At 45.1% G+C, this 14,414-nt stretch overlaps 2 protein-coding genes across 2 annotated transcripts in view; one reads left to right on the top strand and one right to left on the bottom strand.

The window, feature by feature from the left end:
- Nucleotides 1-9,722, bottom strand: part of COL4A1 (collagen type IV alpha 1 chain) — a 127,984-nt gene extending 118,262 nt beyond the window's left edge. Inside the window, exon 1 of the mRNA XM_084515177.1 lies at nt 9,521-9,722. Coding sequence (XP_084371303.1) covers nt 9,521-9,583 — 63 coding nt within the window. The 5' untranslated portion in view covers nt 9,584-9,722. The remainder of the gene's footprint in view (nt 1-9,520) is intronic.
- A 155-nt stretch (nt 9,723-9,877) lies between these two features.
- COL4A2 (collagen type IV alpha 2 chain) overlaps nt 9,878-14,414 on the top strand; it is a 135,467-nt gene continuing 130,930 nt past the window's right edge. Inside the window, exons 1-2 of the mRNA XM_084515166.1 lie at nt 9,878-10,140; nt 10,279-10,366. Coding sequence (XP_084371292.1) covers nt 10,097-10,140; nt 10,279-10,366 — 132 coding nt within the window. The 5' untranslated portion in view covers nt 9,878-10,096. The remainder of the gene's footprint in view (nt 10,141-10,278; nt 10,367-14,414) is intronic.

Below are 14,414 nucleotides of genomic sequence, written 5' to 3'. Positions count from 1 at the left end.
TTACGTATCTTTAGATTTAGAACTGTGAAATAATTTTCTAGGCAGCTGAACCACATTTATCAGCAATTGAAAGGCATTATCAGAAACAATATAAGACATGACATAACCACATATGCACATTCCCATATCAATCAATTTCCTACATCTCATTTGGAGAATATACATACACTCTGTGCCATATGCAAGCCCGTTCCATATAATTACACATTAGCATTGCCATGACAGAAAGCATCTGAGCAAGCAGAGAGGGAAATCCAGAACTTTTCACATTTTCCTCATGAAATGTTTAGACTTTAATCTACAATAATGTATGCAGATTAGAAAGACAAAGAATTGTTTGTGGGCCTGATGGTACAGGGTGACAGCCTAGCTAAACTCTTCCTCATTTTTGACATACACAGTTTCCTAGCTTTACCCTACCAGCATCATCTTCTTTGGCCTCCTTTGTGATCTAGGAGAATATTTTCCATGTCCTTAGCAACTTCAGTTACTCTAAAAATAAATTCAATGGAAGCTGAAATCATTGTCAATCTGCAGATTACTCTGCACCTGACAGGACTAAGGCCACTGAGCTAGCATCACTGCCAGGTCAGCAACTGTCTGGGGCACATCTCATGGGCTGCCACCTTGAGCTTTTCTATGCTTATGACACTTCCAGTTTATTCCAGATCATGAGCACTTTACCAGCCAGACACTATTCCTGGAAAATGCATCGAAGTCAGCACCAGTGTTTGTCTGACCAGTGTGAATCACAGAACATTTTCAAAGGCATGTCCCCAGCAAGATGGATGTGTTTTTCTGCATGATTTGAACTATTATTTTGGCATTCCCAAGGGCATGAGCTGAGACATTTTTTAACCCAAAGATGTTAGGCATCGGTACAACATTTGATATATCACCAAGGTCCATAATGGGAAGTAAGTTTTAAAATAGCAATAGAAAGTCAGTAAAATTATGTCACATAGGAATTAACGTCATCAGAACCCATGTCTGAGTCTTCCCCCACTGGGACTTGCCAGGAATGGCCATAAGAAGAACCTTGTCCAACCTTGTCCAAACTGGGACAGCCAGCTGGGGGTCCCTGCAACTGGGCAGGGGCAGGAGTTTGCTTCCACAGTTGATCTGCAGATGATCAAAACATAAAGTCCATGGCTCCAGCATTTAGTCCTTTCCCTCTTCCTGATTTTTTTTATTCCAGTTTTTGACAATCTCTTCTAATTCCTGCCTTCTGGGATGTTTCTTGCCCTGGTTTCTACTCTGGCCCCTTGGCATCAGTCATGGAGCCTTGACTCCTTACAACCACTGCATCATTTTAACACAGGATAAGAACATAAACTTCCTAGGATAACATTAAGCCTTTTATTTGCTTCTTACTTTCATTTACACCTCTTGCTATTCCCAAGTTTTCTCTAAGTATTTCCATGTCCATTCCAAAATAACAAGCAATTCCAGCTAATAACAAGTACACAGTTAGTAGACTTGTGATAAAAAGGACGGTAGTTTCCATAAATATATATATATATATATATATATATATATATATTACTCAAGCAATATTATGAGCATTTACATAGTTTTAGTCTTCATTGCCTGTTCTTGCAAACTGTTAAAAACACGTTTGAATATTTACAGCTAAACCATCTTCTGAGTCTGGGCCTTGAATACAGCTTGCACATGCATCTGGGCTTTATGGCAGCCAGAATTTATCCTTTTTTATTCTACTAGCAGATAACTGACTTGCCATTGCCATAAAAGGGACAGAGCTTCAAGCACAATATGAAAATTCCTGGAATGTTTGAGTCAACCTCACTTAGCTGATTTTTCCCTTAATATGTGCACTGTGAATACAAACCATTAATGTACTAATTTTTCTTCATACTTTTGTTCTAATTCTTTAGGGCCCCAAAAGTCCATGCCAGCATATTTTTTCAGCCTTATTTGGGTTTCATTACAATCTTAGAATTTGTTTCAATGCTTTTAGGCTATCAAATATTTCAACAGAAGTCTTCAGTAGACTAGAAGTTTTCTTCACTAGATAAACAAGACTAGTAAGACCAAAAGACCTAGAATACCCAGTCAGAACATAGCTATCCAGTGAAAATGGGCTAATTTGTTTTATCCCTTAGTTACAAGTGAAACATTGCCTGAAGAGAGATGTGACACAAAAAAAAAAAAAAAAGCCGTTCTTATCCTGGCATCTGTTTTCTAAATTAGGGACTCCACAGATTATCTATCAAAATACTACTGCTAATAAAACAACACACACACAATTTTCCTCTAAGTTTGTGATTATTTGAATGAAAACTTACATACTTCACTGTGAATTTCCATGTGAATATTTGTAGAAATAATCTTCACAAAAAAAAACACATCAACTACACTGATGAATTAGAACACATCCATCATCCATCCACTAAACTAGAACTCAAAGGAAAGGCAACATCATCAAATACAAGAAGACATACACAAGAGCAGAGCACGTTGGCTAGAAGGACAGGTGACCCTGCTGGTGAAATCACAGACCCTTCATGTGGTCAAAGAGATCATGAACTCCACAGCAGGTGAGAAGGAACAGGGCAGAGAAAAGGCGTGTTTTTTATAGGTGGTAGAGGAGATGAAATGTTAGCCACCACAGGTCATTTTCTTCTAGCAGGTGCAGGGGAATACCACTGGACTTCTGGCAGCTTTCAAAGAAGCTCAACATCCAGAACTAATTTGTGGTTTTCATCATATCTCAGTTCAGACATGAAGTACAGAGTCTATAAATCCAGGCTTTTTAGCACATTGCTTCTGTTACTACTTTAACAGCTACACAAAGTTCTCCACTGGGGTGACAAAATCTTACTTAAAAACCTATTTTTGCTTCCCAGTTGTAGAGACTGAAATTAATTTTGGTATTTTTATAACTTTTATCATTTATTCCACCAGCTCCTTCTCAGCCATCTTGAAAACCTTCATCTCAAAATGTTGTATCTGTCACGGTTACTAGCAGATGAAAGCCACAAAAAAGATGAAAGAAAATGAATGATTACTTTGCAATTTGTTTACCCCACACACTTGACAGCACTTTGTGTTTTGTGTGCTGCATTGTTCTGCTAGTGATGCACACCCTTCCTTAGACCCTGTAAGGGGCTGTTTGCCAGCAACAGGAGCAGTGAAGGTAAAGGCAGCAGGAGTGTGCACAGACAGAAAAGGCAGAGGAAAGGAGGGGAACAGAGGATGTTTAGTAGATCTTTTGGATCCACCCAAAAACCCCAACCTACATAATATTCCATAAAACAAACGGAATAACTGTGTTAAAAACACAGCTACACTTTCTATGAATTAGATTGGCACAACGTCAGAAAATCTTATGCCATTTATTTCAGAAAATGTGTGTGGCTACAAGAAGGCATTTTAAAAAGAAGAAAATCCATCATCTTCACATTTTCTTCTGGCTTGTCTCTTTTCATCTTTGGCCATGCCTTTTCTGTCATATTACACCCTCCAGGAAAAAAAAAAAAAAAAAGAGAGAGAGAGCTTTTTTTGTGGGTTGTGAGGCCAGGCTGACTCATCTCCAATCCCAGGGGATTCCCAGGCTCCCACAGCACCTGCTGCCTGCTGCAACACAGCAACACCTTGGACCAGCGATGCACCAATGTTACTGAAACTCTGCTGCACAGGTATACAGGCAGCACCACAATTATTGTCTGAACCGAGACTTTGTCAGTACAAAGCTTCATATCCTTAAAACTTGGCAAATCCAAGGTGAGGAGGAGTATTTCCTACAATCACTACACATTCAACTAAGCTATAAAGAGTTAATACAACCTTAAGGCTTCCTGTGTTTTTTGCCTGGGTTGGAAATACGATGGAGGTAAGCACAATGGGATGCAGGCTGCAAGAGGTTTCCAAAGAAACACCCAGGTGAGATATTTGATCAACTAAAGCAGTAAGAACCGAATCTAAAGCAGAATAGAGTATCCAGAAGTACAAGGAACTGGAAGCAAAGGTGCTCTTAAATACACACTTTTTTTTCTTCTTTAGAATATTTACCCAGGTTCTGCCTTCCTCTAAGAGAATATGCCAAAGATAAATGGAGGTTAAACAGTCATCTTTTCAGCCTCAGAAATACTTACTTAATCCTAATTAGTTGTATACATGTATTTTTCTCAATACTAAGTAGAAACATCAAGCTGAAATAGACACATTTTTTTCTGATTAAATCTTTTGATTATTCTTTATCTGTTTATACATGTCAGAGAGTAACGGCAAACCATGTTTTTTTTTGTTGTTTTTTTTTTTTTTGTATTTTCTACTTATATTATTTATAAAGTACACATTTGCCTTTCTCTTTACTGCAAGCCACTGCAGATTAGAATGGCACAATGACAGTAACCGATATATGTCAACAATGTTTTAATTTGTTCTGTATTTTATGTCCACATTGTCCAAGATACTGCTATATAAAGACTCTTGGAGGGCTAATGCCACATACTTTTCTGATGTATTAAATTACCAAGAATAATCCCAGCCGGCCACAACCCTGAGAAGTCAAAATTTATCTTCCCACAAACATCGTTAAATTGTAGCAGTGCTTCATATATTCAACTGCTCCCTATCTACACTGGTTGCTATTTCAGTCAGGTTATAGCCCATGCCCAAATTTCTCCCTTTGGCCATATTTTGCAAGGTGTCAAACGCCTTTGTAATACCAGCGGAAATTCTGGGAAGGGAGCACTATGTAACTTTTAAACACTGATGAAGTAAGTCAATTTATTCTCATGTTGAGGTTGTTGAATCGTGTTTAGTCTAGTTCTATAAAAAGAACAATATTCACAAGCCTATCCCTAGAGATGGTTTCTGATGTTTTTAAACAATTGTCTTAGCTGCCTAAAGCAGCTATCCTACATTTCTCTACGTGATCATGGCAACTGACAGCATATACAACCAGCATAACCTCAGACCCCATACAACACAACTATATATCCCAGGACTACAAACGCTAAGCAGATGAGCTGCGATGAAATACTGCAGTAGTTCTGAAGACACTGAACACACCCGAGTGCCCAGAAGTGAGAACTGTGCTACTTGGGATGACGGTTCAGAAATGCACTTGCGTCTGCTGATGCTGTACAGCTGGCTGCGGGAAGGGGCTGACGAAGATGAGTCAGGATTGCTCAGGGAAGGAGGCTGGCTGAGATCTCCGTCACTGGTGTGCTCAGCTGGTGGTGCTCGAACACAGCCGGCAGCAACCCCTTATGTGCTCCTGAAGCAACCTGCCTCTCTAGACCCTCTACCACACTCTCCCTTCCCAAAACCACTGCTCACAATCAGGTGCTAGCTCAGCTCTGAGGCCACAATCCCTCTCCTACATGCAAGTAGCCAACCTCAAATACCTGAGGGATGCAGAACTGGGTTACTCTTGCTCTGACATAGGGTTGGAGGAGCAGCCACCACTACGCCCTTCTCATGCAACAGTGGTGTCCCTGGGGGAGCTGGGCAACCCATCTCAATTCCCCTTCTGCCCAGAGGGATTCATCCACCTCTCCCACCTCCTGGGCAAGTACAGTTCCTGTAACAACAAGGCTACAGACCACACTAGCATCACATGGGAGGAGATGACATCTGAATCTCCCAGCTGGAAGGCCACATGCATGTCCATGCTCTCATCTCTCTCTGTAGTGCACCATCTACCACCCCCAGTCCCACACCCTTTCCTATCAGGCCACCTAGCTCCTACAGGAGCAAGGGAGAGAGCTGTCCTTCACACCTTCTTGTGTCCCACCATAGCCTGGCAGGGGGAATCGACCCTCATCTCCCATTTCTCAGGGATGCCTTCTAGCCTGGGAGGTGCTTAACTCTGCGGAAGACATTTGGGTCTCTCCTTCTGGCCACATCTTCTGAATTACAGTAACCACATCTCCATCCTGAACTCAAACTTGCCAAGGTTTGTTAGACGTGCTCTTAGTGTCAACAAGACAAGTCCTTGAGGTCATTTAGGGACAAGGATCTCAAATGGCCTCGAGGGAGAGGTGAGCTGAGTCTCTCAACACCAAAGACAGTCACAGTGATAGGCATGAAAGGCTGCAGAAGGCAGGTGGCCAACATAGCCTGATTTCACTAGTAAAAGCACACCCTGAACTGCTGTCAGTCATCCAGGCCTCTTTAGTCATTTCTTTTCTCTGCCCTTGGCTTACCTGCCTTTATCTCAATAAACTGTGTTTAACATAATCAGAACAGAAAAATCATTCAGACTAGTTGGGAGCAGGGGTTTTTTGTTTGGTTGGTTGGTTGTGTTTTTATGATTTCAAAACAGGAGGGTGATGAGAGGAAGGTGTGAGGGTGACAGGGCAGAGCAGCCTCATCCCAGACTCTGCCAGGACACACACACCAGGCAGGGCTCACCTGGGGACCTCCTGGCCTCCCACCAGCACCCAGCCTGCTCGTGTCAAGGCTGATCTGCCCCACTACTTAAATGCAGCCAGGAGATCTTGCTCCATTTCGGAAAACACACAGAAGGCATCTGCAGTGGTGTGGAGAGGGTATCAAAACACGAAACCAGGATTTCCATGGCATTGTCATCCCTCAACCAAGCAGTACTAATGCTAGGAAGCAGACTTTCTCCAAAGGAAGCGGCAGCTTGAAGAGTGTCAGAAATGAGAGCCCCTGCAGAGATCCATCAAAACAAGTTTCTCCTGTAACTGCCTCACGGGAGCTCTCTCTCAGTCTGACCTGAAAACACAATAAACTGCTGACCTGTCTTCTGCTCTGCTCCCTTTACAATTTGAAAATGAATCTCCTGAGTAAAACATGGAACAGTACAAAAGCCCATATCAGCTATAATTAGTATTTCAATGACAATGGGTGAACATGAAATGCTTTGAGCTTCCAGTGTCACATGTGGGTGTACTTCATAGTGCCATTTCACACCCTGGCAAGGTCCCCATGGGAGCTGCAAAGGAGTGGTCCCCTGTTGTGCACTAAGGCACGGGATCCTGACAGCAGCTGGCTCAAGGCTGGCGTTGCTGCATCAAATGCCGACATGAGAGGAGTCCTTCCAAATCTCCTTGTATGTATTTAATCATGAGTAAGTCAGTGATAAAAAGAGTTTTTTACTGTTGGCCCTGTTACTCTGCAGAATCCCTGAGAGCAACACAGCACAAGCTGCTTCTGCTACATTTGCCCTTGCAGACATGACCTCGAGTTTCAGCTAGTCACTCCTGCACAACCACAAGGAGAACTATGAAGAAACATGTCTACTACATGGGACGGGTTGCACAGAGGGGCTGTGGAGTCCCCATCCTTGGAGGTGCTCAGAACCCCACAGGACACAGCCCTGAGCAGCCTGCTATAGGTGAGCCTGCTCTGGGCAGGGTTTGGATGAGTCATTCTGCAAGGTGACCCCAGCCTCAGAGATTCTGTGATGAAGGCCACAGAACGACTAAGAGCATGACAAGACGGTGGCTGCACAAACATAACGATTTTTTCATCTAGATTATACAAGTTATTTCAGGGCAGGAAAGAACCAGCTGATTCCTTCAGCCTGTCACCCCCAGCGCTGCATGCAACCTCTCCTACCACACGGCCCTCTTTTAACACAACCGTTGCTCAAACATAAACAGAACAACCGAGCAGCAGGGACACATTTGGCCCAGGACAATGTGAGCATAGGGCCAGCCCCGCCAACCCTCAGAAAGCAGGAGAATGAGGCTCATGTATGTGACAGCCCCGCTCGGCCACCATTACCCGGGTGCACCAAGCCAGCTCTGGGCTCTCCGGAGAGAAGCAGGCCCCAGAGCCTTTGGGGATCTGCTGAGGGCAATGCTGGCAGAACGGCACGCAGCGAAAGGCCAGCCATGCATGGCTGAAAGTTCATCCATGGCAATAAAGCCTCAAGGAGCTCGGCTTCCGTGGCATGCTTGTGTTTCCTGGTGGCACCGAGCAATCAGGAGCAATCTGTAGCCAGCATAGCACAGAAAGGGTGGTTAATAGTGTGACAGCTCCGTAACGCAATTAACAGCTCCAGATTGCATTTAGGAGCCTTGATGTGAATACAGCAACTTATCCTGCACACACAGGACAACTTTAGAACAATTCAGGGTTGCTATGGAAGACTTGAAATTGTATAAGTAGTATTAAAGCTCAAATTTTCTTTTAATGTGCAGGTCTTTGTCACATAGCTGTCTGTCTGTCACTGACGGCTGGGGTTTACCCAATGACTTCACTTAAACTGTGCAAGGTGGGAACATATTTCACAGAGAGACATTTATACCTCTAGGAACACCAAATTCAGAATTCAAACATGAATGATTTACCTCAAAAGATTTTAATTAATTAAATTTAATTATATCCTGAAAGGAAGACAGTTTAATGCCAAATGATGGGTGAATCATCCCAAAGGTGCATCACCAAGTGATTTACTGCCATCACTGCGAGCCTGATACTATCAGCCTAGGAGCAACAGATCAGACGTCAGAAGTTCAGTGCATTTCTGACTTCAGCTGATCCAAGGCATAGATACCATCCCCATGGTCACACAGAAAAAAGCAGTTCAATATAGAACTTGCTTTCTGCAGAAAACAAGTTTACAATGAGCCTCTCTGCTACTTCCTTCACTGCTTAAAATGCCAGATCTTACATTTACGGCAGGGAATGTGACAAACAACCCATCTGCCCGTGGCTACTGGTTTTCTGCACCCCTGGATTTCACTGCTATGGGGTCGAACTCCCCAAAAGCAAGAAACCAAAGACCATGAGAAGATGACTCAGTTCACGTTATCATGTCAACTCCCTTTGCTTAGGGGAGAGACGGTCCGAGGCACTGCAAAATACTTCAGGAGCGCTAGGAAACGGAGTCCTTTAACTTAAGGGCAGCGGGTAGCTAATATCACAGGGATAAAATTAGCTCCCTTAGCAAAACTTTCAGACTACTTGCATACTTTCGATTTTACATGTCTGCAGCTGAATCTCGCTCTGTCAGGAAAGGTGCCAGAACTGAACTTTAATCATTAACATCAGAATCATTCCTGGTCTCCGGCCGACTGCCCATCGCGGGGGTCAAAGGCAGCGAGCACGACTCTTTGAATCCAAGCAGCCAGCCGCATTTTTTGTCGCTGTTTTTCCCTACAAAAGCTCACCTTTCCGTTTTGTTTTGTTTTGTTTATCACTCTCCGGGCGCCCGCGCTGCTTTAGGTCCCGGCTGCGCTCTCCATCCTCCCTCCCAACCCCGAGCCGTTCCCCGAGGAGCCGGGGGGCAGCGAGACCACGGCGGGGCCGTGCCCGGAGCTCGGACCCAAACCCAGACCCGGACCCGGACCCCGCGGCCATCCCGCGGCGCCCCGCGCTCGGTCCCGCTCCGCACCCGCGCAGGGCAGCGGCGGGGCAGCCGGGCATCCCCCCGGTCCCCCCACCTGGCCGCCGCGCCTGCCCACCCGCGGAGACCCCCCGGGCGATTCCGGGGGATCCCCGGTCCCTCGGGTCCCGTCCCCACAGCAAAGGGGGTCCGAGAGTGGCGCGGGGGCAGCCCCCTCGTACTCACCGCGGCGGCGACGGTGTCGAGCTCTGCGCTGAGCAGCAGCCCGAAGCCCAGCCACAGCCACATGCTGCCGCGCACCGTGCCGGCGGCTGGGCGTGGGGGCTCCGCGGGGCCGGCCCCACAGCCGTGCTTCTCCCCTCCGTGGCGGCCGCGGCTGCCTTCAGGGCGAGGGACTCGCCTCGCCGTAACCGATGGGCGGCGGCAGCCCCCTCTCCTCCCCCGGGCGGAGACCCTGGGAGCGCGCAACCTCGCCCGCTCCCCGCGGTTCCTCCTCCTCCTCCTCCTCCTCCTCCTCCTTCTCCTCCTCCTCTGCCGGCCATGGGTGGGTGGGTGCGGGCGGCGGGGGGGTAGAGGCGTCGCTTCCTCATCCCATACCGTCGCGGCCGCCCGGGAGGTCGCGGAGAGGAGCGGAGCGGGGCAGGGGCCGGGCCGGGCAGGGCGGCTGCGAGCCCCCCCAGCAGCGCCTCGCCGAGCTCCGGAGGGTGCCAGGAGCGGGCTCGGCTCAGCTCGGCTCGCAGGGGACGGCCCGGCGACGAGAGGAAGCCGTGAGCGGAGCCCCCGGGCTGGGAATGAGCGAAGATGGACATCGCGCAGCTTCCCAGCGCGAGTGCTTTGGTTCGTCCGTAAGTAAATCCGCCCGGGGGGCTGCGGGGAACAACTTTTCCGAAGTCGCCTTGTCACCTTGAGCCGCGGAAGTCTATCACGTGCTTGTGTTTGTGCTCGCTTGCAACAACACTGAGCTTGTTCCCTTCTCCGTGCAGGGATCTGGGGATCGCGCTGGTCCTGCTGGAGGTGGTGCTGTCAGCCGTCAGAGTAGATGCTGGAAGGCCACCAAAACGCCATGCGAGGGTAAGGTGCACCTCAATTACCTTTTTTAAGAGCTATTCTACTGATATTTTAATCCCACTCTCTGCAGTTTTTACCCCTTATTTTTTATTACTTTACCCTCCTCGTAGATACCTGGTGTGGTTATGTCTTTACAGGGAGATGGCATAATGTCTTAAAAAGCAGGAAATATCAGGGCTTTTGCAGGAGGTATTGTGGCACACAATTGTGGCTGCAGTTTGCCCTTCGGTCTGCATGGCTGGTTGTGCCAGGTGGGGTACTGGGGGAGTTTCTCCACATTGTGGCCAAGCACAAGCTGGCAGACAAGCCCCATAGCCCCACAGGAAGGGCAGTGAGTGAGGCCCCCAAGTGTCATGTATTATTTTTCTTTGCCATGATCTTTTGGTGGCGTCATCCTTCTGCTGAGTTGCGCGAAAGGAATGATGCTACCATGTGCTATTGAAACCAGAACAGGCTGATGACAATTAAAGCATTTTAGGTCCAGTAATGACATCATTGGGATCAGCTGACCTAAAACGGTGTCATTTGTGGTTTGCCTCTTCTTTTTCTGAAGGTGTGCTGCAGAGCGTGTAGTGTGATACCTGAGCTTTAGCCACAGCGTGGGATGATTTATTCTCCTTCGTGTTCTTGCTTGTAGACCGCAGGCTACAGAGTTAATGCAGAGGGATACCAAGGAGGTATCTGAGCTACCTCCTCAAGTTAGTGCATGCAGTCTAGTCAAGGTTCCTTGAATCTCCTTGAAAGTGATGTTTTCCCCAGAATTTCACGGAAGATTAAGTTGGCCTCCATGGATGTCTGGTTTCCCTGATGGGCAGTTCTATAGTGGCAGCTGCTTAGGAGATGAAACACTCCTGTGCATGTGAGTGAGGCAGTATGATCATCTTTCCATGAAGAATCAGAGCCACATTGCTACCAAAGTATTTATCCCATTTTCCCCCCAAGTGCCACTCTCTTCCCTCAGCCAGCACAGATCTTTCTATAGTCACGTGGCGAGCTAAACTGGAAAATTATTGGTTTAAACTAACCAGCCCCCAAAAAGAGAAGAGTGTGGAGAGCTAACTTTAGCCTTGCTCAGATCCCCACGTGCATTCATGGAAACTTGGGCTGTCACAGCCCTGGGAGACAGCAGCTGGGGGTGAGAGGCGGGCAGCTCGCTCCTCGCAGCAACAGCCCCCGTCTGAATGTGTCTGCAAAGTGACAAAGTAGACATGTTGAAGAAGCAGCACCTGAGTACTTGCAGGTGGGCACTGGCAGTCATCATCAAAAATCGCTATGAATTATTATAGACAGATCTTAAAAATCATTGTTCTGCCTGTAATAAGACAAGCATAGCAGCTGAATTCAACAGCCATGTGTGTGAACAGGTTCCAGTTGGTGGAGATAAGCGTTGCTGAATGAGTAAAATTATACATGGGAGGACACTGGAATGAGATGAAGGAGAAAGCCAGAAAGGAGGAAGAGAAAAAGAAGGGAACCCAGAACATCTGACTGGACACCATGTCTGGCAGACTGTTGTAGCTGCTACGGAGTGGATGTTTCTGAGCAAAGAAAGAAATGAGAGGAAGAAAAAGAAAGAGGATGTTTAGAATATCAGAGGATCAGGGCAGAAGTAATGGTATCTTTGGCCAGAGGAGAGGACTCCAGCTTCGGGCTCAAAGAGAGCTAGGGAAGAGAAGTTCCTGGATGGAAATACTAAAGGAGACAGCCAAATGGAGTGGATCAGGCCCCGGTTATCTTTAGCAGTCTTTGGCATATGCTGGCTGGTGATGTTAAAGGCCTCAAATAAATTTGGAACCGTTCTAAATTGTAGATATAAATGTTCATCTGGCTTAAATAAAATTAAGTTGTGTTAAATACCCAAAGTTTAGCCAAGTTCACAAATTTCTCACTGTTTCTCTCACTGCAAGTGTATTGCATCCAAAATACTTTTTTTTTTTTCTTTTCAGAGAGAATATACCTTCTACTGATGATGATTTTTTTCCTGTCTTTCCCAAAGCGCACTTCTTTCTAAATAGCTTTGAAACATTTGATGACTTCATTGGTGCCCTCTTAGTATATTTTTTTAACTGCTCCTAATGAAAATCACTTTTTTAAAAAAGCTAAATGCTGGTGGGAGCAGTGGAATCATAGAAAAGAAGGGAATGAATGTCAGACTAAAGAAAGAAAGTCAAGAGAAAGTTAGAATAACATTTGGAAAAATAACTATGCATAACTGATCACAACTGATAGGTATTTAAAAAGAACAACATATATAGATGCATAGAAAAATTTATGGAGAAAAAATATAGAGTCAAAGTAGTGTACAGAATATGATCTTTTTTACTTCTGTGATATTGTAAAGGGATATATTCAGGGGGATAGCATCAAAGAGGGCAACAAGCCCTAAAAAGAGAGGATAAAGCCAACAGTGGTATGTACTTCTTTCTGCTGACTTTGTAGTAAAATGAGGTTGCTAACACAAGTTGATGCTCTAAGTTATGTGTCAGTGCACTACAGCTATCATATATCCAAGTTTTCCCAGATGTGTACCGTTTGTTTCCATCTGGAAACCTTTATCTGGTGGAAATAGGAGGACTTTTTTTGTTGACCCAGGATTTCCAGGCCAATAGAGGTTAGGGTGGATCAATCACTCAGCCCACCCTGCTGGCCATGTCCACTGGAAATGCATGCACCAAGATCACAGTGTGCAAAATATGATATTCCATGTGTACTTGCACAGGTGACATAGGAATGAGTAGTCAACTTGACTTATCAAATTCTTCTGCTACACTCTTTAGTGCATGCAGAGTACATCACTTCCTGCAAATATCGGACACCTTACCTGTGCACTACTTCAGAAACAGCTCTGTCTAGGAAATCTCCCTAAGAGAAATGTGGCAATTCCATTTTAGAACAATTTCATTTCACTGTTGCAATGGGGTAATTTGGGGCAATTCCACTAGCTTGCAGTCATGGCTTTTTCATGTCTGTTTAGCTGAGTGTACAATTTGGTTCATCTTTCAGTAACAGTGGTGTTTTATAAGAAAAATTGGACAGAATAATGTTATGTGGAAAAAAAAGAAAAACATCATTTAGGGGAGCCTCCCAGTATATCTGATCACTTTATTCACTATTTCTTTGTACCCTGAAAGAATTATTGGGTAGTTTGGAGAGGACTCTTTCTGTGTTCAGCCACAAAGATGTGAAGAAGCAGCAACTCCATTAAAGAACTGTGAGAAGTCTTGAGTGAAATAGGTGGTTTGCAGGCAGCTGCAGTAGGCACAACCCCTCACTTCCACTGACACCGTCATGCCTTGATCTGGCAGTGGTGTCCCCATCATGATGAGTGTTACAGTGTGCATCATGCTCTAGATGGCTGCCCAAATGGGATTATTTTTTTCTTTACCAGAGCAAAGATTTCATCTGACAGCATCTTTACAATGTCAGACAAACACACTCTCTGTAAGTATTACATATATGGAAATAGTCTTGTTCTATAGCTATGAATTCCTTTCTTCTGGTCCTTTCTTTCTCATATGCTGTCTGCTCCACTCATCAGTAAGAGGATTTCCTTAAATGTTACACTCCCTTATTATTCCTCAAATACTTAGTGAAATTCTTTTTAGCTGTCATGCCTATGAAACCGATGCTCAGCCTAATTTCTTATGAATTAATCATTCTTCCTAGGTAGATTTCTGCCATGTCTATATGTATTAAATCAGACCAATCTTTGTATACAGACGTATCTTGTAACACTGGTTAAAGTTACTCATGCAAGAACTGGATACGCCAGAAGCAATATAGTTTGTCTCACTGCGTTAACAATGGAAAGAGGTTCTTGTACATGCCCTTGTTCTGTAATCTCTCAGTGGAAAGCCATGTGTAGACTCTTGACTCATTTTTTTTTGTGAGTAGATAGGAGCACGCTCAAGGGATGGTAGCAATAATATATTCAGTGTAATTCTGTCTTTTACATTTATTAAATGACATAATATATACTCATGTTTTGCTGTATTTGGTAGAAGAGACAGAGTTTTGGCAGCTTCCCATATTTCTCAGAGGTTAAAATGTT

The sequence above is a fragment of the Aythya ferina genome (genome assembly GCF_964211825.1).
Source record: "Aythya ferina genome assembly, chromosome: 1".
NCBI classification, from domain to species: Eukaryota; Metazoa; Chordata; class Aves; order Anseriformes; family Anatidae; genus Aythya; species Aythya ferina.
Note: the sequence above shows the minus strand (reverse complement) of the source record. Positions and strands in the feature narration are given on the sequence as shown.